Raw genomic sequence first — 22,228 nt, forward strand, 5'->3', positions numbered from 1 at the left:
AGTATTTTATATATATATATGTGAGGGACCAGACATATAGCTGACCTTCTGTCCCGCATCGGTTGAAGCTGAAATCGCAAAACTTCGTCTGGCCATCCTGCATCCAATCAGCCTCGCATGCATGCAGCCTCTGGGGGATAACTTTTGAGTCACCCAGCTTGAGGAAAGATATACGAGGTTTCTCTTAAATACCTGCCAGGGTCGCCTATATTCGCTGGGGGAGTTCTTTGTTCGACTGTTCTGCTCAATTCACCCTTACCTATCATCTATACCAAGATGGCCGACTGGACACCAGCCTGTGAGTTCTTATCATGCAGCAGTTGATGGGTTGATGCTGACGGATACTCTAGCCTGGAGGTCGAAGCCACTCAAGCAGGAGGTTTTATATGAAGACCAGGATGGCCTTCAGAATGCGATTCAGAGGCTACGGAAGCTCCCGCCACTTGTGACTCCCCATGAGGTATGCGAGGCCCTGTAGGACGTTATGTCTGCATGTTTGCTAATCGGCAGATAGATCGCGAACCTGAAGCAATGTCTGAAGAGGGTTGCTGCGGGCGAGGCATTCGTCCTCCAGGGGGGTAAGTGTTGCAATATGCCTGTACTGTTCAAGTCACTAATACAAGATAGGTGACTGCGCTGAGCTTTTCGACTACTGCAATCAAGACATGATCGAGGCAAAGATCAAGCTGATGCTGCAAATGAGTTTGATTTTGATCTGGGGTGAGTCGTCCATGCGATTGTCGGTCATGGACAGTCACTAACCCGTTGACAGGCGCCAACAAGCCAGTTATTCGAGTTGCTCGTATTGCTGGTCAATTTGCAAAGTATGCATAGACTCTATAGTTTGAGAAATGGCTATGTGCAGAATGCTGACGTCTTCCTAGGCCCCGTTCAAGCGCGGTTGAGACCGTGAACGGCGTTACCATGCCATCCTTCAGGGGCGACAACGTCAATGGATTCGAGGCAACTCCAGGATCCAGGAAGCCTGATCCTTCCCGCCTCGTGGATGCGTATTTCCACTCTGCAGCAACTCTCAATTACATCCGTGCAGCTCTGTCTTCAGGGATTGCCGATCTGCACTCACCCCTTGACTGGGGCCTGGGTCACGTCAAGACTCCTGCAATCAAGGAGAAGTACGAAAAGATCACTTCCAGTGTCACTGATTCTCTTCGCTTCATGAGGACTGCTGGCCTAGATACTGCTCGCGGTATAGAGACTGCTGATATCTACACCAGTCATGAGGGCTTGATCCTGGAATATGAGGAGACCCTCACTCGGCCTTCAAAGGGCCATGTGGGATCGGCCGCCGCCACTCAACCAGCCGCACAGAAGGACAAGGAATTCTACTACGATCTATCGGGCCATTTCCTCTGGATTGGTGACCGTACCCGCCAGCTCGATGGTGGCCATGTCGAATTCTTCCGTGGAATATCCAACCCCATCGGTATCAAGGTCGGCCCTACAATGCAGCCCGACGAGCTTGTGGCTCTCCTTGACGTCGTGAACCCTGACAAAGAGCTCGGAAAAGTCACTTTAATCTCTCGATACGGCGGTAGTAAGATCGCCGACCACTTGCCTGCTCATATCAAGGCTGTGCAAGCTTCAGGCCATACTCCTATCTGGCAATGCGACCCCATGCACGGGAACACTCGATCTACCCCATCCGGTATCAAGACGAGAAATTTCACTGATATCTTGTCCGAGTTGCGCCAGGCCCTGGAGATACACCGCGCTCACGACTCGTACTTGGGTGGCATGCATTTAGAGTTGACCGGTGAAGCCGTCACTGAGTGTGTTGGTGGTGCTGGTGGTTTGACCGAGGATGGCTTGAGTGAACGGTACACGACCTTCTGCGACCCCAGACTAAATGAGAAGCAGGCTCTCGAGCTTGCCTTCTTAGTTGCAGGCTTCTATCGTGATCATGCCACTCAGGCCAAGGTGGATGATACCGCTGTTTGATCGCTTCTTTATTTTCTTTGGGCAATCTTTGATGTGAACGGGGGGGGGTTAGATACGTTTTAAAAAGTCACGCATGATTGAATCCTTTTAGGACTTAAAAACGGTTGAAATGAAAAAAAAAAAAATTATATGTCATTCCCATACTCCGAAAACCAAGCCGTGTCCGTTACATATTTGTACACACATGATTAGTATGGGTATGAGCCAAATCCCGGGAACATGCGCCATTCAAGAAAGTAGCATTACATTAATCGCGAACAAGAGTCGCCGCTAGAAATATCCTTTTCCAAGGGGACTTCCAACTCGTGGCTTCCAGACTAGACTCTTCCGTCTAGCTGCCTCAAGTCTTATCCTTAGCTTCTCGTCTTTTTGTTCATCTATATTTCCGCTGACGGGGAAAAGGCCCTGTCTCGACTGTTTTGGCGGACAGGTTTGTTGAATCAGTTTTGCGCCCTCTGATAAGTAGTATGGAGTAGTTGGTGATGGCGGAACTGTCCCATCGAAGTCAAACGAATAGCCATAATCCCCACTGGGGGTCTGGGGTTCTTCGGGCTCAAACAAAGCAGGCCGCGATTGGGATCGTCTTGAGGTTTCCTCGGTGGGCTCAGACTCATAGTGGTCGAAGGCAGATCGGTTAATGGAGTCACGTCGAGATGGTTGTAGGTGAGGTATAGGTGATAAACGCCTGAGCTCCTGTAGTGTTTCTACATCGGCACCCGAGCGTCGACTGCTGGTGGAGGAAGTGGAGGAATCAAGCGTAGCCAGCGTTCCGTTCTGGTTGCTTAATGCTCTGGGTTCCATGCTTTTTCTCCTCTTGTTACCGCCGCGTGGAATCATGCCAATGTCAACAGCATAGTTTGCCTCATCTACCCACCGATTTTCTCTTTCACAGCTAAACGAAATCGAATTAGCAGGGTCACCCAAGGGACGGGTAAACGTCAGAATAACTTACTCAAGTACCCAGCCAACACCAACACACTTCACAACGCCATTTGCTTCCCTCACCTTTTGTAACGTTCGCACACCACCGTCCTTATGAACAACATGGGTAATGCCGACTTTTGGGGCATCCCGTGGCTCAGCTCCGTCAATGGGTGATAAACTCGTCCTTGGGTTCCATTTCCATGACTTAACACACCTCGCACCCATTTGTGATAGCAATTCAATAAAAATGCCACTAGCATCAGCACCTTCAGCTGTGTGGACGTCAACAAAGACAACTGCCCCTTGCAAGACACCGCTGTCACTGCATGGTCCCTTCGTAGGACTTCGGGATTTGACAGGACTAATACGCCCAGACCATGTTCCTGACTTTGGTCGTTCTGGGAGCATAAAGTCACTTGATTGTGTATCTTCTTCAGGTGAAGTGGGCGCGAATGTCTTGAGTGGTGTTCGGTTTTTGCGGGGAGAGGGTAATGTTCGACTCCTAGTCAACGTTGAAGTTGGGCTCGTTGGATTCGAGGAGAGAGATCGTGTCCTTTTTCGCGGAATCTTGAGAGACCCATCGCTCTCACCCTTTAATGGGACCTTGGACACGGTGTGAATGGTTCTCGGGTAGTTAGGATTCCGGCGAACAGGAGTGACAGACATAGGAAGGCACACTGGTTCGGGTGTTACAGTTGAAGTCAACTCAACACCATCACGGTAGCGCTCCTCAAAAAGTGCTGGGTTAATTGTGACCGTAGATTCTCGAGGTGGCGCATTTTCGTCACCATAGATTTCAGAGGAATCAGAAATCTGGTCGCCAAAACCTGTGTTGGAGCTATGGGATCTCAGTGGAGAGTCAACAATGCTTTCGTCGTATGCGCTAGAATTGGCAATGGATTCGTCTACCAGCGAAGTCGAGGGGTCGGTATGGATGCTGAGATCCTCTATTGCTGGGACTTCGTCTTCGAAGATGGGGTTTATAGACTCTCTTGGAACTTGGGATCCACGGTTTCTTAGCGAACGTCTCGGCTCCAATGAAACTCGAGATGACACCCTCCTCGATCGATCCTGTACATCTGGAGAGAATATCCCTCGTCGCTGATATTTGTTGGATTCTTCTTTTTTAGGGCTACTTGCTACCCATTGACTCAATCTATCAGCCAGTGGAGTAAATCCGACTTCAGTGTCAAGTCTCTCTGGCCGCTTATATTTCAACTTAGGGCTCTCAGCGTCGCCCGCTCCACGCCACCCCTGTTGTTTGGTTGGGCTACTTTCGAATTCAACGTCCGAATCTTCGTAAATCATCTCATCCCGATAAACGAACTCTTGTTGAGAGGCTGTCTCAAAGACAGGCGGTGATGGAGCAGCAGGAGGGATGCCCCTAAAACTTCGTAGTGAGCCAACGCTAGAGTCGGCGTCCATGTTATCGTATCTCAGTACGGTTTCACGTCGACTGGGAGTCGTAACTTCTTCCAGGAAAGGATCATCCATTGAGGATTCGTGCTTTGAAAGGTCTGCTATCAATTCCATAGTATCCTTATTTTCGTGTAGCTCATCCTGTTCCGCATCCTGTATATCCGATATGTCAAGAATATCCATTTCCTCGGCTTCCCCTTGCTCAACATCATTCCCTAGCATTGCCGGGCTATATAACATTATCTCCGGAGAGTCCTCGTAGCTAGGCTGAAGATCGATATCCTCGTAGACCTGCGGATCACTGACGGGAGTCGGGCTTTTTTCCAATACAGGAAGCGGTGGGGGCATCTTCATAGGAGAAGGCGGACGGCGTGCAGGAGTCTTTAGTGGAGAAGTTCTCGTCTTCGTTGGCGAGAGCGGTGCATCAAGTGACGGTTGCATAAAAGACATGCCCACTCCCTTCTTTGGCGACGCCTTTAGTGGAGAAACCTTTGGTTGTCCCATTACGTCGGGTCCAGGCCGGAGCTCATTAGAGAAGAGAGGGGCTTTCCGGGGGGACTCTTTAATGATATGTTGGAAAGGGGATGGTGGAGGCCGTTTTGCTGGGCTTGATCCGAGTTCCGTGTTTGTAAACAGAGTTTGTACTGTCCCGTTGTGTGCTGTGGCCTCTTTCTCGGGAGCTGCTGAGCCTTGCGAAACTGGCCTGGCCATCTGTGTAAAATCAATTCTTTTGGCAGGGGAAGCAAATGATGGAGGAACAGAAGAAGCCTTGACTGGAGACCGCTGTGGAGACTTTGAAGGTAGTTTTGTACTAAAAACATCATCCTCATCGTCATCTGAACTACCAGAGGATCCGGATTTGGCGACTTGGGTGGCTTTCTTTGGAGACAACGGGTCCTTTTTCCGTTCTGGCTTAGCCTCACTCTCTTCTGGCTGTTTATTCTTTGTAGAAGCGGCAGCTCCTCTTCGGACAGGTTTAGCAGTTAACCCCGTCTCGGGTTTGCTTTTGCCCTTAGAGGCTGCCAGTAATGGCTGGTTTTCCTTGTCAGAATCTTCTGTGATATCTAAGAATGTGACTTTCTTCTTGAGAGCACCAGTCTTTGCTTTTCCAAGCAGTATAGAGGATCCCGGTGTAGCGGAAGATAGCGCAGATGGCCTAGTACCGGTGGGAGCCCCCACTCGCGTAGCAGCTTTCGCTGTCCTCGATACAGCTGGCGCCTTTGCCTTTCGTGCGGCAGTAGTAGTTATTTTAACCGTCTTTTGCTTCACGGGCTGTAGCTCTGCCAGCTCGTCTTCATCGTCGTCAACAACCTCGTTTTGTTCAGGAATTCCTGCCGCAACAGGCTCCGACTTCTTTCTCGTTATTCGTGGAGCACGCTTCTTCGGTTCTCCAGCCGCCGATGACGTAGAAGACGATGGGGTCGCCATTCGCCTGGTTGATGACCTTGTAGCAGCCGTTGCTCTAACTGGTACAATATTCATCTCGTCATCGCTCGAGTTGTCGCCATCGTCAAGGTCACCGACTGTCGTCTTAGTCTTTGCTGGCTTTTGATTCCTTTTCTTTGGTGCATCCGAGGAAACGGCCGACTTGGCCTTTGATGCTATCGTACTCGTCGTATCTGGCTTCGTTCGAGGTCGTCCCCTCTTGGCTGTGGTGGTCGTAGTAGTGGTCGTAGTTGTTGTCACTTTGGGTTCTTCCTTCACCATTGTGCTTGTATTTCGGGTTCGTGCCCGAGTCACCCGTTTCGGAGGAGATTGTGGTGCTGCCACCTCTGCTTCAGCCGCTCGTCGTGCCATACTGAGTCTCTATGCACGCCCAACTGCAGGCGTAGGATATATCAAATCGGCTGGGCGTAATTCGCGTAGGTAGGCTGGACGTATATTAATCAGTTTAGGATCGGTACCCAATCCCGCCCGTATATCACAATCATCAGCGTCTTCGAAACTTTGTAAGATCAAGAGTGCGACTTATGCGGCCAGCTGTGACCTTGCATCATGGTCGCGGCGTGAATGGGAGCTTGTCAGGGTTTGTTATGGGGCTCGATCTTTGTTGCCATGGAAACATGCGAACTATCAAAGATGAACTCTAGGGCGGTGATCACGTGATATCACCAACTCGCAACCTTGGAATGGATATAACAGACGATAAGTCCAATAAGAAGATACTTGTCGAGGGTATAAGAAAGAGTGATGTTGATGGAATCGAGTAGATATCATCTCAGCAGAAGTGTTTATTGTTGCCCAAAAGATATCCAAATAGATCATGCAATTCGTTAAACTAGATAGAACAGAGAATACAAGGTACGAGGGTTGAAGGACAGCATCCACCCATAAAGAAGTCTAAGATATGCTAAATATTCAAAAAATAGGAACGGCAAACCAGTTTACCAAAGAGTGATGGCAAATAAGGTGGCAATGGCCGCTACCACAACGCTCAGCTTACCCGAAGCCTGCAGACCAGAAGCAGCAGACTTCAAGTTTATCGCTGTCAAGAACAGCTTCGGCTCATAGCTGTTTGGTTTCGTGCTGTTCAAGCGGCCGTCCCAGCAATAGGCCTGGAAGCACTTCTTACATGCCTCAGGAACAGCAGTTTTGGTACGCTCAAATGATCTACTTAGCATTGCACAGCCGACACAGGTTGGCCAGTTGGCGTCGCGAGTGGCGTTGGCCATGGTAGCAACATTGTAGCCATTGAGAATGATGGCATCGCGCTGGGTGTTGTTGTATTTTAGATCAAAGGTAGAGACGTTCGAGTAGGTGACGTACGGGCTGTTGGGGATATAGACAATCAGGGGAGTCGGGCTGGTGGTGTTCGAGCTGTTGCAGCCAAAGAATGTAGGCCTGTTGTTTAGACCCAGGTTGACGAAGGTGTTGTTGTCCGGTACGGCAGGGAAGGAAGTTCCGTTGGCTATTCCAGATGTGTTCAAGCTACGCTGGTATGTAGCTACCATGGTGTTACCATTAGGCCACCTGAACTCGGTGTCGGCAGAAGAGTCAACTGCGAAGATGACGTCTACGTGTCGCGTCGGCTGGATCAGTGGATGAAGAGGGATGTTCTGGCTATCCTCGCCGCCGTCGACGAGGGGTAGAGATTCCACCTTGGCAAAGGGGGAGGTCTGATTGGCATATTGGTAGAATGGGTTAGGTTCGTATTCTGCAATGTCATTATTGGCTTCGTCTAGAGAACTGAGGAAATCGCGGAGACTGTCCTTGACGAATTTTGGTATGTCCACACTATCGAGGTGCAGGGCGAACTGGTTGAATAGCGACGAAGACGTGCCCATGATGAAACCAGCATTGTCCAGGCCGCGAACGCACTTTTCGTTATTTGGGAGTGATCCAGCATGGAGTTTCGAGCCAATGTACGCTGTTGGAACAAAGCCGAAGATTGTCGGATCCCAAGTACCGAATTCATATGGGTTGAACTCGAAAATAGTAGCGTTTCCACCAATAAGTTTCTCGCCTGGATTCCTACCATCGGCGACGAGGATTGGGAACGGCACATCAGCGTTTTGGAACATCTGGTTGTTTGAGATGGAAGACCATGTATAGTTTGGCCCGCCCTGTGGCGCGTTGATGAGCTGGTATGATAATGCTCGACCCCTAAACTTATGTTAGTGGAATCGCCATCACCAACGAAGACGAAGAAGAAGCCTACCAGAGATCAGTGAGTGAAGTTGCAAATCCGGCTTCTTTCTTGCGAGTAATCTCCTTGATCATCTCCTTATAGTACTGCACAGTGTCAACAATCTTAACGCCACCATCGGTAGGCCCTTGCAAGATCGACCGGCTAAACTGCCACAGCGAACTATCACCTCCTTTCTGCAGCTCGGCAATGGTAGAGTCGTTGTTGATATACATGGATCCCACGAGCCAGGCGCCACCGCTAAGGCCAGACAGATAAGTAGCTGACTGCAGCAAGCCGCCCAACTGCCCGGAAGCAGTGGAATTGTCCGTCCTGATGTCAAACGCCTTCAATGCGCCCGCACCATTCATCAAAGCACGGTAACCGCCTCCCGAGACCGCTATAGCGACGTTTGGCAGCAAAGTGGTGTTGTCGGCGTGGGTCTTCAGGTATGATACGGCGTCGAAGTTATCGATCTTCACGCGGCCAAAGAAGTCGCGCATGGCAGCAGTGGTCTTCTTCCTCCGGTTCTGCAGCCAGTCCTCCTCCAGCGACGATAGCTTCGCCGCCGATCGAACGGCAGGCCGGTTGGTAGGGCAGTCGACATTGGCCGGCGCATAGCCATCAGGGGCATCCGGCGCCGCTCTGATCGCGACATCCGAGGTTATGCCTGGGATACCTGCCGCAGACGCTGCTGTAAATGCTTTATTAGAAGCTGACCGTAAATCCAAGGGCTGCTCTCAACTCACCAGGAACCAGACATGCCAGAGCGCATATTCCAGCTGTTGCCGGGGTAAACTTCATCGTTGCAGGGTCAGGCCTGTGTGGTTAACGGCCGCCAAGCACTGTGCCTGATGAATCAAATTATCAAGAGTATCCAGGCTGTAAAAAGCAGTAGCAAGAATAGATATAGAAATAGAACAAAGAGGAATAGTGAATTGATGGATGGCGAGGGAGGTTTTTATTAAAGTCCCGGGTTCCGGACAATGCCAGCTGAGAAAGCCCGTATGCTTGGGTCTGGTTCACAGCTAAGCTAAATCATCGACCTGCTGCATAATTAATGGCTGTACTGCATGTACATGCCTGTACAATGCCTGCAGCCAGCGCTAAAATTAGCTGGCATTTCAGCTCCGGCTGTCAAACTCCACCAGCTCTACGTATAGACAAAGAGGCAGCAAACCGGCATGCCTGGTAGATGCTTAATCGCATTAAGATGGTTGACTAGTTACGTGCTGTTTCGCAGATCTCCCGAGCCTCGATATCATGGCCCCGTCTGTATCTATATCTGCATACTTGTAGTAAGCTAGAAACGACGACGCATGCAAGCATACTGCCTGACGCAACTCATGATCCTCCCAGACGCTGATACGAAGCCTATATGGATCCCCCTGTCCGACAAGGCGCGTCCTCCATCCGGACCATCCCTCGAAAGTTGGATCTCCTGCAGTGGCTGAGCGAGCGACCAACCTAGCCTGTGCACAGCGCTAGAAAAAGCCCCAAGCGTTCAGCCCTGTGTGACATCTCGAGTGCTTGCCGGAAGATGGCAGGTCGGTGATTCGTCTGCTCGTTGGACGGCGCAGAATCCTGCCCTTCTCGGCCTCTCTTACGTGCTCGGCCAACGTATATGCTTGCACTCAAATTCGAAGGATGACGCGGAGGAAATCTAGCCATCTGTGGCCATGACCGGTACGTGGCACCTCTCAGCTTGCACAATGTATCTTCTTCTCTCCTCTCGTCTCTCGTCTTTCGTCTCTTCTCTTCTTGTTTGTCTTCGTTCTGTTCTTCTCGTCGATGTTAAAAGATAAAAAGTGCCAAGGATATATCACGTGTATGCTTAATCATAACTTAGTCAACATATCACTGCGCGGAGAAAAGACACGAAGAAAGACATGAAAAGACACGAAGAAAGACATGAAAAGACACGAAGAAAGGAGTACGAAGAACAAGTGATGGGATCTCAGAGCCTGGCTCTGGGGCATATAGTTACGCACCCGTGGTGGGTTGGTTGAAGAAAGAACGAAATCATGGGATAGGTTGAATTATCCTATATATATCTGGCTAAGGTACATGCCAAATTACTACAGAAAACACCAATCAACTGCCCTTCGTCTCAATACATCAAGTCGCTTCAAGTTATATCCAGTTATATCCATATAGTTGAGTGCCCCTGACCACCTCAATAACTAAATATTGAAGAAATGCCTAAAGCTAATGATCAGTATATCAAACCAGTTGAAAGATGGTATAGTGCAGTACTGACCACAAGCTAGACTCGGTAGCGAGTCACTTCTTTACTTTCGGAGCACACCGGCTGCAGTACATTTTCGAGTTCCCGCCGGCAGAGCATTCCCTCTTCTTGCCGCACCCGTTGCATGCCACAAGTGCCATTTTGTTCTGGATTCTGGAGAGCATGCATTCAATATCTAATGCATGACAAAGTCTATGGTGAAGAGTTATCTTACCTTGACGGACAGGGATGAAAGAAGACTTGTTATAGGAAAGGTTGTAAGTTATTTTATGAGATGCTTAAGGGAAAGAAAAACTGGCACGGTAGGAATTGATGGTGGCCTTATTATACCTCTACCCTTTGGAGCCTCAACATTGCATCTATACGCGAAAGCGGGGTAATATGGTCTATCTATTGTGTTTGGATGGCTCGCAGAGGCTTTCCATATACTGCAATCACGAGGCTATCGGCATAGCACTGGGAGAGGCCTGTTCACCTCTATCACGCAGTAAGGCGACGCTATCGAAGGTACTGTGAGAAAATCCGGTTGGTGGGATACGTATATGGTGTCATTTGTGAATGCAGCCCAGGCGAGGATGATGCTTCAGTACCAGGATTGCGATGGTTAGGCCCTGTGATTATGCTGGCCTTGCGAGGCTGACCTGTAACAGCTGGCCATGTGTAGAGAAAAGAGAAAAGTAGAGGGACTGTACAGAGAAAAGAGAAAGTAAAGTCACTGTTCAGAGAAAAGAGAAAAGTAAAGTGACTGATCTATCCAACCGTTCCCACAGAGACATCTGCATGGCTGAAGAACTCGGCTAACGTCCTTCCTGCGAATCTGTTCATCGAAAGCATGGCCATATACTGGACGTCTTTGATGCAGGACGCTTTTATATCCAGGCTTAGTCATCATGTTTACTGACGCGCGTGCACGGGCCGCACTCCTTCCCGCTGTAAAAGAAAAGAAAATAAAAAGAAAATAAAAAGGAAAAAATAGAGAGAAACGCGTGTTTCTCCACCAGGGCGCGTGTAACAGCGAGTTATGCAACAAACCCTGGTCTCTTATTTGCCAGGGCCGTTTATACGAGTTTATGCACGATGCATGCAGACAGGTATGGTCCTCGAGTCAGATCTATGGAGTATGAGCCGCATGTCCTAATGCTGGTTTTGTTGTTATAGCACTTCGAAGCGCCGCAGTGTTAACGACAGCGACAGCAGCGAGGAGATCATTTCGACCCGGGATCGCAAGAGGCTGAGGAGAAGCATCGCGTCTGGGGACAGTGACGCCCTGCCTAAAGATGCCATGTCTGACGATGATGCTAGGCCTAGAGATGCCATGTCTGAAGATGGTGTCCCTAACGATGTCATGTCTGAAGATAGTGTCCCTAACGATGATGCCCCTAAAGACGGTATCCCTAGAGATGATACCTCCAAAGATGCCATGTCTGAAGATGATGCCGGGCCGAAAGGCGATGTTCCTAAAGAAAATGTCCCTAAAGACGATATGGTGTCTGAAAACTGTGGTTTTGTGTCTTATGGCGGTGATATTGACTCTGGTTTTGGAGTCTATGCCACACCGGCTTGGAGTCGGCCTACGAGCCACGACAAGGGGCACTACCACCAGAGGGAAGACGCTGATGGCAGTTCTGAATACTCTACTTCACGTCTAGAACCAGAAACTAATCATAGTCATAGCAAGGAAGTGAGCGAGGCCCACCTGCCGGAATCCGCCGAAGAAGAAGACGAGAAGCTGAGAACTGACCCAGAAGATGTCATGTCGGTCTTCATGGAAGATGAAGAATACGTCGAGAACCTACCGAGCGAACCTGAGTTCGCCAGCGAGGCCAACTTCAGGCCCGAATCAGGCACTTCCGATACATCCTCCTCACCGCCGACGAGACGAAAGAGGAGAGATTCAAGGCCGAGAAATCGCCCTCGGGCTAGGTACGATAGTGGTGATGTGACTGGGCTGTATCACGAACGCTGGCTCTCCGGCAAACCGTCGAAGGTAGGTGAATTCCAAACGTGGCCTCACCCGTTGGGGTTGGGATCTGGCTGACCAGACGTAGGAGGAGCAGCAGAATATCGTGGAGAAGCTACGGTATGTTGGGCCCTTTATTGTCGATATGACAGTGCTGATCCCTTCAAGGTCGTTTTTCTGGGCGAGTGGCAGCGGTGATGGGTTGCCGAGATGTCACTCGTGCCGCGTATTCGGTGCTGTATGCTACTTCCGCGCATCTGAGAGGCCGTCCGTACTCAACTGACTGCCGTGTTTAGACTCTACCAACCGACGATGATGCCCCTACCGGTATGGAACTGGAGGAGTGTCTCCCTTGTGGCTGCTCCTATAATGTAAGTGTGCCGGGTATTCCCCCTTTGACCCAAGGCCTGCTTGGCTGACTGACTGATCTTCCAGGAGGCGATGTTGGAGATGTATATGGTGAAAAGGGGGATGCTCGCTGTAGGCCGCCCTGCGCTAATTGGCATTTGACCCGTCCAGGTGACCGACTGACTCTGACGTGTGTGTTAGATATCCAAATCCGAAGACGAGCCAGAGACGCTTGGCCGACACCGGCACGATCTCATAAGCATGTTCGAGCTGTTCTTTGGTCCATTCACTGTGGAGAAGGCACGTACTCCGTAATCTATCTCTTGCTCCATACCCCGAAGTACTCGCTACTAACGACATATACCTCGTGTAGATGCTAAACATTGGAGGTGCCCGGACCAAAGCCGCAGAAGAAGCAGCGCGGCAAGACGACATGCTGTTCAACCGCCTGGCCCCAAACTGACCGTCTCCTGGCACCCGAGATCCGTCCTCCCGCCGAGATAGTCCTGTACCTGACGCGCTACTGTATATGATTAAGATCAGGCCCAGGCTAGTATCAATGTTTATATTAATAGCACCAGCGATCGCTGCTGTAGCATGTACCATCATTAATAATTCTCCTGTCCAGATGCCAGTGGAGCCGCAGACTCTGTCGGGTCGTCTGATGCTCTACACATCTCGTCTTCCTCTCTCCCTTCTTCCTCCCCTTTTGCCTCCCGCGATCCAGCCCGTCGGGGCCAAGTTCCCAAACGCCCACAAACCGGCACCCCGGATTGCCCCTTTCGGCCATCCGCCTGAAGCTCTCCGCGGCTCCACCGACCTTAAATCCGAGCTTAAAAAAAGAACATGCTTAGGCAGCTTTGGACATGCATCTTTGCACACGACGCTGGCTTCTAGCCTCCAGCCCTCCAGCCTGTCACCCGACTTGCTCCCTGTTTTGAACGCCGTCGACGAGTCTGGCTCGATGCTTAGAGAGAGGCGTTGGGACCTGGCCCCTTTCTCCCCTGATTCGGCCGGCAGCTGTGTTGGGACAACACGATACCGCTCTTGGGATGCCGGCGCTCGCAGAGGTCAGTCACAGGTAGCTGGTACAACATGAAGCTACACAGCTTGTGCGATGGCGACGGCGACGGCGACGGCGAAGGCTTGGGCCAAACCCCGCTCGCTCGCCGTCGACAGCGCCCGGCTTTGCTCTCCTCTCGTTACACCTCTTTGGAGGAGCATAAATAGGTCACACGGGTCCCCTCTTTCGGAGTGAGACGTAAGACAAGAGTGTTCATTCGTTCCTCGTTGCCGTCCGGATATATTCTCGTGCTTCTCCGTTCTTCGTGCTGTTTGATTCTTGTTACAAACTGCCATGCAACTCACCATGTCTGAATCAAAAGATATCCTTGCGGCGTCTGGACCAGCTGCAAAGCCGCCTGTGCTCCTAGGAACCAAGCAGCGATTGCCGGAATTTCAGCTCGCCGACAAAGTTGTTCTCGTCTCCGGGGCCGCGAGGGGGCTAGGGCTGACCCAGGCGGAGGCTTTATTGGAAGCTGGAGCTATAGGTATACACTACAACCTCTATTTACCTTTTTGATACCAATCTAACATTGGGCCCCTGGAACACAGTATATGCACTCGACCGTCTCGAGGAGCCGGTAAGCCTAGACTGTTATCTTCATCACGACCTAGCTGACCGTATCTAGTCTGAGGACTTCCACCGTGTCCAAAAACGTGCTACTGGCGAGCTCAACACCGAGTTCCACTACCGCCGCATCGATGTCCGCGACACTGAAGACCTGGACAAGATCGTGCGGGAGATAGCAGACAAACACGGCCGCATCGACGGCCTGGTTGCTGCTGCTGGCATCCAGCAGGAAACCCCTGCTCTCGAATACACAGCCAAGGATGCAAACACCATGTTCGAAGTCAACATTACTGGTGTCTTCATGACTGCACAGGCGGTTGCAAAGCAGATGATTCGCTTCGGAACTCGCGGAAGTATTGTCATGATTGCCAGCATGAGCGGGACAATCGCCAATAGAGTACGCTTGCCCCCACCCTTCACTCTCATCGTGCATGCATACTAACCATCTACTACCGCAGGGCTTGATATGTCCAGCTTACAATGCTAGCAAGGCCGGCGTCATCCAACTCGCTCGCAACCTCGCTGCAGAATGGGGCCCGCATGGCATCCGTGTCAACACCATCTCGCCAGGCTACATCGTCACCGCCATGGTTGAGCAGCTGTTCGTGCAGTACCCAGAACGCAAGACCCAGTGGCCAACAGAGAACATGCTGGGCCGTCTCAGCGAACCGTCCGAGTACAGGGGTGCAGCCGTCTTCTTGATCAGTGACGCCAGCAGTTTCATGACGGGCAGTGATTTGAGGATCGATGGCGGGCATGCGGCGTGGTAGTGTCGTCATTTTCTTCTCTTTTCTCGTTGGATTTCCCCGTTTTAGCGCTGCGATGATTCCTGGTTTTCTTCTTTGTTGCTCGTATAGCATGTTTGACAGGGTTCCGGCATTTCCTTTATTACCAAACTAATATATAATTGGCTCTTGGATGAGTGGGCATGGCTGACTTCCACGTTTTGTGCATGGTCATACTGATGCCCTGATCCGGCTGTTGGAATCTCAGCCCGTTACCTGGATGCTTCCTCTATCGTTACATGACACTGTCTCTGCCTAGTATTGTGAATTGCTGATAATACATGAAATATTTAATAACGCCTTTTACACGAGGCTGTACCACAACATAAGTATAGGTATATTTGAATGGTTAAACCTCTTGTATGTGATTGTAGCTGCAGGAATGCGTGGCTGTCGCTAGTAACTTTGCATAAACCCAGCATGTACCCTATACCTGGTGTATACTTGTCGACTTCTCATATAATATCTTCTCAATGACTTGGACACCTATAGTCGGGCTACCTATAACCGAGCTGCTAGCTTAACTAACTGCTTAAGTAACGGTGTCTTCCTCCCAGTCATTTTGACTTGGCCTCACAGCTACACACGTACAACCTCGGAACGCTGGTTGATGCAGTGAGGCTCTCCTTCAAGGTTTCTTCGTTGGACAGGTTTAACAATGGCAGAACAGGTACGGAGTAACGAGTCGCACCAGTTCTGGTTCTAGTTCTAGTTCTAATCCATCCCAGTCTTCAACTCGCAACAATGACCCTCCTACGGGCCTGTACTTCTTCTACGGAACCCTGATGGATCCAACTCTGCTGGTCGAGTTGCTCGGCCTAGACAAGAAGCCAGATCTGCGTCCTGCTTATATAAAGGGCTACAAGTTCAAGCTCTGGGGGCCCTACCCGGCTCTCCTGGATGACAAGCATGACGACTCGGCCATCATTGAAGGCGCGGCGTTTAATGTCGCGACTGTCCAGCATGCGCGCCTACTGGCTGAATATGAGACGGACAACTATACCACTGGAACCACTACGGTGTATTATACCGATGGACAGCAGCCGGCCACTGATCAGGGCAACATCTATGTGTTTTCGGGCGACAGGACGATCCTGAGAGAGGGCGAGTTCAACCTCGAGAAGTGGATGAGGTCCAAGGGTAGGGGGGACGTGCTGGATGAGCTGAATGCGAAGAAGGTTGACGCTTGATTTGTGGACGTCATGTTTGCTGTATAGACTTTGGCTTCAAGGAGGTTAGGGGGGGAGGCTGCATTATAGAGGTCAGAAGGTTCATTATAGATGGGTTATATTTCTGATCTATGTATAGAAGTTGCTCCAGCTGAGATGTCGGCTAAATAGAACGATGTTTATCTTTTAAAATCTAATATACAGAGTCTATCCGTGTAAGTAGATATTATGTGAGCTCTACTGCTCTACCTGGGTATTGTCAAGCCAATCGTCCACGTCTCTGAGCCGCGCTTCGTCTAATAATCTCCAGATTCTTCTCCTATTCCGCAGCCGTAGAGGTGCCTTACTCATATCATTGCCGGGCTCAAATATCTCTGTCTGTGCAAGCATCCGGACGAGCTGTTCCCAGTTCCAGTAGTTCTCCGCGTCGTACAAGGGCTGACTTCCATCGTCGGGCTGCAACGATCGGTCTCTGAGAACAGCTACATCTAGATCCCAGAGCCATGGGAGGAGCTGTCGATAGAATAGAAAGTCTCTCCAGGTGTCTGATGGCAGGTAGTAGGTACACGCCCGCCCAGGATCGACAAATGGATGGAGATGGAGGTATATTTCCTCTACTATCTCTACCGGCAGTTTCAAGAGCTGTGTAGATGGTTCATCACAGCCGCGCCGATGCTCCGGAAGAGGCTCAAGGTAAGCTAGGATTTGATCAGTGAGTCCCGGTATAGGGAACGGGTCAACTTCATATTCCTAACGGCCAACAATAAGCATAACAGCCTCCATGAGATATAACGAGTAGGGCATCGTACAAAGACATCTGGGCGACCAATAGGCCATTGGACGTTACCGGGAACATCCATCACTCGAAAGTAGTAGTCATGCGGTTCGATTACCTGGCGGGTGGTGATAGAGCTAAGGCTGGATTCGACTCCCTGGGCCCGTTGTATGCCAGGCCTGGTTATTCGGTATTCCAAAACTTCATAAATCTGGCTAAGACTTCTAGGGTCGGTCACTGCTACTCCCTGGCTAGCGAGAGCTTTCCGGTAGCTAACTAGCCGTTGCATCATATCCAGACATTTCCGATGTAGTCCAATATAGGGGTATTCCTCTAGGCCAACATTCAGCAGCCTCTTTTGAGAATTCCGGCCGCGATGGACATATTCGATTTCGATATCTAGGCAAAGTTAGATATCAATGTTATAGTAGTACGAAACAGGCAACCAACCATCAAAGCCATATATTTCTACTGGCAGGTCATGAGCTTCTAAACTACTATAACGTTCTGGTGCCTCATAATGGTATCCCTCAGCATGAATTGCACATGGATCCCACCATTCATATCTTTTGTACTTCTTAGTGCGCAGCTGGCCTGGGGTCTATATTGTTAAATAGGGGATAATATGTGTCTCTAGGATAAGCCTACTCACTATAATTATCGGAACACCACAGACAGCACAGGATGTGTCTTCAGCTTCGCTACCATTGCATCTGCTGTAGACAACATCAGTTTCTCCATCGGGTGGACGGTCACTTGGATGTAGTTCCATCATTGTGTCTTTATCGACTTTAGACACCAACTAGCGACAAACGGCAGGGAATGTCTACTGATGCTGTGCCTCCAAATTCATCCCATCTCAGCCTCGCCATAGCCAGCTCAGCGTCAGCCAGGGGGGGACTGTATGCAATGCCAGGTGGCTCCCTGCTATAAGTGGATGTATAGGATGTACGGTCATGTATTGAGCCCTCTCACGGCGCAGCCTGGTGATGATGTCACTCCCGGGGTCTGGAGATGCAGCCGGGGTTCTTTGTGCCTCTACTTCTGCTTCACTTTCTGCTTCCGTCCTGCTTCCGTGGCACAGCTGGAGGGTGACAGCCGATGCAGCCTATCAATGATGGATTCTCTTTCAAGGTTCGACATTTCCATGGATAGCTGCACCGTGAACCAGATCACTCGACCTAACAACGGGACTTCGTAGTGACGGCAGTACGAAGTAGACAGCAGTAGACAGTAGTAGAATATAGAAACTTGAGTCGATGGAGATAATGATAGAGCAGGAGAAGTAGAGAGTCCTCGCTATGCTTACTAAGACTTTCCCACTTCAAGCAACTTCATCTTCTTCCTTTTTCTTTTTTGCCCTCTCTTATTTTCTTCTGCTCCAAGGCTTTGTTGCTGCCTAGGCCAGGTATCTGAGCAGGTTGAATCCGTTCTCTGCCATTGAGCTCCCTTGTTCTAGCTAGGAATTGCCCTTCGACACGCAGAGTGCCTAAAGGCCGAAGCTGCCAGGCGCAAACAGTAGCAGCAGGGCGATTCTCACCGTTTTTGTCCCCTAAGACAACTTTTGCATATAAAAAGAATACGATTTCCGCTTTATATCCAGCCCGTCCATTCTCTTCTTACTCTCTGCTTCTCTATCTCTGCATCTTTTATTTTTTTTTTGCATCACACTTGCCCTAGGGTGTATGTGTGATTGTTGACCGCCTAATACCGAACGTGTAGAGGGCTGATAGTTAACATCTAGCTGACCCCGGTTGGCTGTCCTTGGGCTTTCTAGTCCGCATTTAACTTGGTCTTTCTTTGAGCCAGGCATCTGATATATCACCATGGCTGATCGTGGTTACCGTGGCCGTGGCCGTGGTGGCAGTGATCGTGGTGATCGTGGAGGTGGAAGAGGTCGCGGTGGTGGTGCAGGGCGCGGCGGAGGAGGCCATTTCGATGGCGGCGGTGGTCGTGGCCGTGGATATGGAGGAGATCGCGGGCATGGAGGAGACCGTGGATATGGGGGAGACCGTGGCGGTAGAGGACGTGGAGGAGGCCGTGGTCGTGGAGGTCCGCCATCGATCTATGGGTAATTCGTTCTTTTTTGGCTACCTACTTTCCTCCCTCCTTATATCCTGTTTGGCAGGTCTCTATCTTCTTTTTGGAACTAATGTGTCTGGTATATAGCGAAGGCCACCCGATCCCCCCGCCGGATGCTACTGTCCAGAAGATCGAGGACGCCTACATCAAACAACGCAAAGGCCTAAGCCTTGACAGTCTCAAGATCTCCCAGGCATTCCCGCTGAGACCATCCTATGGAACTCGTGGTACCCCTGTGGTGCTGTGGGCTAACTACTTCCCGCTCGTGCCTAAAGGCGACATCACTTTGTTTCGTTACAAAGTTGAGGTCGGCGTGGAAGGGAAAGCTACACCAAGCTACCGGAAACTCAAGCGTATCTTTGAATTGCTTCTGGAAGATCACTTCCTCAACTTCAAAGGCCGTATTGCTACGGATTTCAAAGCCACGCTAGTATCTACCGTGTCTTTGGATCTTGCTTCCGAGTCGCTCGAGGTGACATACCGGGACGAATTGGACGAGGTTGCCCTGCCCAACGCAATCACGTACAGACTTCGCGTGATCGAGATTCCGCCTTTGAGTCTGGATCAGCTAACATCCTACCTTGCATCACCCTCAGGCGATGGACTTGGTCAGAGCAAGGAAGAATACCTTCAGGCTCTGAACATCATCATGGGCCACTTTCCAAAGGCGGCTGGCGACACCTTCAATGTTGGCATCAATAAGCACTTCAAGACCGACACCAAGGAACGATTTGATCTCCAAGGAGGACTTATGGCCTTGAGGGGATTCTTCGTCAGCGTGCGATCCGCAACGTCTCGTCTCCTTGTCAACGTTCAGGTCAAGCATACCACATGCTTCTACGATGGTCCATTATTCCAACTAATGCAGGCCACAAACAATCTGTTTGGGCTGAGACAAATGAGCTCCTTGCTGAAAGGTGTGAGAATCAAAGTTACGCATCTTCCGACGAAGACGAAGGATGGTGTGCAACATTACCGTACAAAATCTATCCTTGGGCTTGCCACCCCGAAAGATGGAAGAGATTTAGAGCACCCTCCCAAGGTTGAAGGCGCAGGGGCAGGACCTGCGGATGTACAGTTCTACATTGACGATACCCCTCAAGAGGGCGCGGAGGCGGCGAAGGTCAAGGGTAAGGCCAAGGGGAAGGGGAAGGGGAAGGCATCCCAGCCTATGGTGGGTTATATCAGTGTCTTCGATTACTTCAAACAGCGTACGTATCCCTTCCTCGTTCCTTGGTACATCTATCTAACTACTTGTACAAGGCTATGGCATCAGCATGGATAAACGCACTCCCGTCGTAAATGTCGGTACATCGGTCAACCCAAGCTATCTGCCTGCCGAAGTCTGCATCGTCGAACCTGGTCAAGCGATTAAGTCCAAACTCAGTCCCGCTCAGACACAGAGGATGATCTCGTTTGCTGTTAGACGACCCAAAGAAAATGCGCAGTCCATTGTGGAAAGTGGAGCTGAGATTATTGGCGCCCTCTCTCAGCCCCAAGCCATGGTGAGTTTATGTTCACCTTAGGCGTGAGGTCTACTGCACTATAACTAATACGCATTATAGGCCCAAATGCAGCTTTCGGTTATCCCCAAGCTGATTACCGTTCCCGGGCGTGTTTTGGCTAACCCGTCTGTTCGCTACAAGGGCCAGGGTGTGGCTTCAATCCGCTCTGGTAGCTGGAACCTGAACAACCTCACTTTTAGGACTCCGGGGGCTCCTTTGAACAATTGGGCGTACGTGGTAGTTCGAGACCGCCCTAATGTCCCCGACGTGTGGCCTGTTGTTCAAGAGTTCATGACTATCGCGAAAGCACAGGGGTTAACGGTGGCACCCCCTGTGTCGGTTTTGGAGACCATGAAATGTGTTCCATTCGACCTCAATTATCATGGTGCAGATTCCCTTGAAATTCAAGTCGATGAACTTTTCAAGAGGATCTCCAAAAATGACAAACTCAGACAAGTCAAATTCTTGCTGATTGTTTTGCCAAATGACAACCCAACCGTTTACAAACGGATTAAGCTCAACGGCGAGGTCACATACGGTATCCAAACTGTGTGCGTTGTCAGATCGAAGTTCGATAAGCCTCATAACGTTCAATACCATGCCAATGTTGCCATGAAGTTCAATTTGAAACTCGGAGGTATTAACCATGTCCTGGATGATGCAAAACTAGGAATTATTGCTGCTGGGAAAACTATGGTTGTCGGCATTGATGTCACTCACCCAGCTCCAGGATCCTCCGAGGTTGCCCCTAGTGTGGCAGGCATGGTTGCCAGCGTTGATAAACAGCTTGGTCAATGGCCGGCAATTCTGCGGCTGCAGCATGAGGCTAAGCAGGAGATGGTCGATGATCTCACTGAGATGCTTAAGTCTCGACTTCGCCTCTGGCATTCCAAAAACAAGGCATACCCGGAGAACATCATTGTCTACCGTGACGGCGTGTCAGAGGGACAGTACAGCAAAGTCCTTGATGAAGAGTATCCTCGCCTTCTTCAGGCCTGCAAGGAGCTGTACTCCGGCTCACCAGTACCAAAACTTCCGAGGATGACAATCATCGTCGTAGGAAAACGGCACAACACTCGCTTCTATCCCACGAAGGCTGAGGATTCCGAGAAGGACAATGCACGTTGCGGCACTGTGGTTGACCGCGGAGTTACTGAGACCCGTAACTGGGACTTCTTCCTGCAAGCCCACACTGCGCTTCAAGGAACTGCTCGCCCAGCCCATTATTACATCGTTGTAGATGAGATTTTCTGTCGCCGCCAGAATCCCGCGTACCCTACTGTTGCCGACGAGCTGGAAGACCTGACGCATAACATGTGCTATCTCTTTGGTCGTGCCACCAAGGCCGTCAGCATCTGCCCGCCAGCATACTATGCTGATCTTGTGTGCGAGAGAGCAAGAGCGTACCTTAACAAGCTCTATGATGACACTTCTAGCTTGGTTTCTGGTACTTCAGGGCTTTCGGCTTCTAACGCTCAGTTACTCCAAGTGCATTCTAAACTTGCTGATACCATGTTTTATATGTAACATGGCGGCCTTGAAGATGTGATATGGATCCATGGCCGGGGAATCCTGGCGGACTACCGTCCGACTCCCTGTCTTTCTGTCTCTTCCTTTCTCTCTCCTATCTTATTCGGATCATGTTTGCTCACCGTCTCGATTACAAACACTCCTTCACTCCTTCTATCACTCAGCCTAACCCATTTATGTTTCTTTCAACTTGATGACCCTGCCCGACTATTGATACCGTTCCTAGCTGCTGGAGAACGAAAAGAATGAGAACGTCATTGGCGGAA

The 22,228-nt window shown here is 50.3% G+C and overlaps 7 protein-coding genes across 7 annotated transcripts; 4 read left to right on the plus strand and 3 right to left on the minus strand.

Moving 5' to 3' along the window:
• Nucleotides 1-276: 276 nt before the first annotated feature.
• Nucleotides 277-1,959, plus strand: GIQ15_06223 (phospho-2-dehydro-3-deoxyheptonate aldolase; the record flags this gene model as incomplete). Its single annotated transcript, XM_033553640.1, has 6 exons — nt 277-298; nt 351-460; nt 515-578; nt 628-720; nt 773-824; nt 885-1,959. The coding sequence occupies 6 exons, from the start codon at nt 277-279 to the stop codon at nt 1,957-1,959; spliced, it is 1,416 nt and encodes a 471-aa protein (XP_033404784.1).
• A 270-nt stretch (nt 1,960-2,229) lies between these two features.
• Nucleotides 2,230-6,009, minus strand: GIQ15_06224 (uncharacterized protein; the record flags this gene model as incomplete). The annotated part of the gene is made up of 2 exons (XM_033553641.1): nt 2,230-2,851; nt 2,912-6,009. The coding sequence occupies 2 exons, from the start codon at nt 6,007-6,009 to the stop codon at nt 2,230-2,232; spliced, it is 3,720 nt and encodes a 1,239-aa protein (XP_033404785.1).
• A 677-nt stretch (nt 6,010-6,686) lies between these two features.
• GIQ15_06225 (lysophospholipase Plb2) lies at nt 6,687-8,731 on the minus strand (the record flags this gene model as incomplete). Its single annotated transcript, XM_033553642.1, has 3 exons — nt 6,687-7,905; nt 7,961-8,621; nt 8,677-8,731. The coding sequence occupies 3 exons, from the start codon at nt 8,729-8,731 to the stop codon at nt 6,687-6,689; spliced, it is 1,935 nt and encodes a 644-aa protein (XP_033404786.1).
• A 2,521-nt stretch (nt 8,732-11,252) lies between these two features.
• On the plus strand, nt 11,253-14,886 carry GIQ15_06226 (L-xylulose reductase; the record flags this gene model as incomplete). The annotated part of the gene is made up of 13 exons (XM_033553643.1): nt 11,253-11,266; nt 11,334-12,162; nt 12,224-12,255; nt 12,304-12,373; nt 12,432-12,506; nt 12,571-12,615; nt 12,685-12,774; nt 12,873-13,008; nt 13,059-13,553; nt 13,869-14,033; nt 14,098-14,126; nt 14,175-14,513; nt 14,575-14,886. 13 exons carry the CDS (start codon nt 11,253-11,255, stop codon nt 14,884-14,886), a joined length of 2,631 nt encoding a protein of 876 aa, XP_033404787.1.
• A 673-nt stretch (nt 14,887-15,559) lies between these two features.
• GIQ15_06227 (uncharacterized protein) lies at nt 15,560-16,091 on the plus strand (the record flags this gene model as incomplete). The annotated part of the gene is made up of 2 exons (XM_033553644.1): nt 15,560-15,571; nt 15,630-16,091. The coding sequence occupies 2 exons, from the start codon at nt 15,560-15,562 to the stop codon at nt 16,089-16,091; spliced, it is 474 nt and encodes a 157-aa protein (XP_033404788.1).
• Nucleotides 16,092-16,307: 216 nt separating this feature from the next.
• Nucleotides 16,308-17,620, minus strand: GIQ15_06228 (uncharacterized protein; the record flags this gene model as incomplete). Its single annotated transcript, XM_033553645.1, has 4 exons — nt 16,308-16,820; nt 16,880-17,244; nt 17,296-17,446; nt 17,498-17,620. 4 exons carry the CDS (start codon nt 17,618-17,620, stop codon nt 16,308-16,310), a joined length of 1,152 nt encoding a protein of 383 aa, XP_033404789.1.
• Nucleotides 17,621-18,997: 1,377 nt separating this feature from the next.
• GIQ15_06229 (argonaute) lies at nt 18,998-21,904 on the plus strand (the record flags this gene model as incomplete). Its single annotated transcript, XM_033553646.1, has 4 exons — nt 18,998-20,138; nt 20,191-20,432; nt 20,493-21,815; nt 21,869-21,904. The coding sequence occupies 4 exons, from the start codon at nt 18,998-19,000 to the stop codon at nt 21,902-21,904; spliced, it is 2,742 nt and encodes a 913-aa protein (XP_033404790.1).
• Between the last annotated feature and the right edge of the window lie 324 nt (nt 21,905-22,228).

The sequence above is a fragment of the Arthroderma uncinatum genome (genome assembly GCF_011692745.1).
Source record: "Arthroderma uncinatum strain CBS 119779 chromosome Unknown scaffold4, whole genome shotgun sequence".
Taxonomy (NCBI): domain Eukaryota; kingdom Fungi; phylum Ascomycota; class Eurotiomycetes; order Onygenales; family Arthrodermataceae; genus Arthroderma; species Arthroderma uncinatum.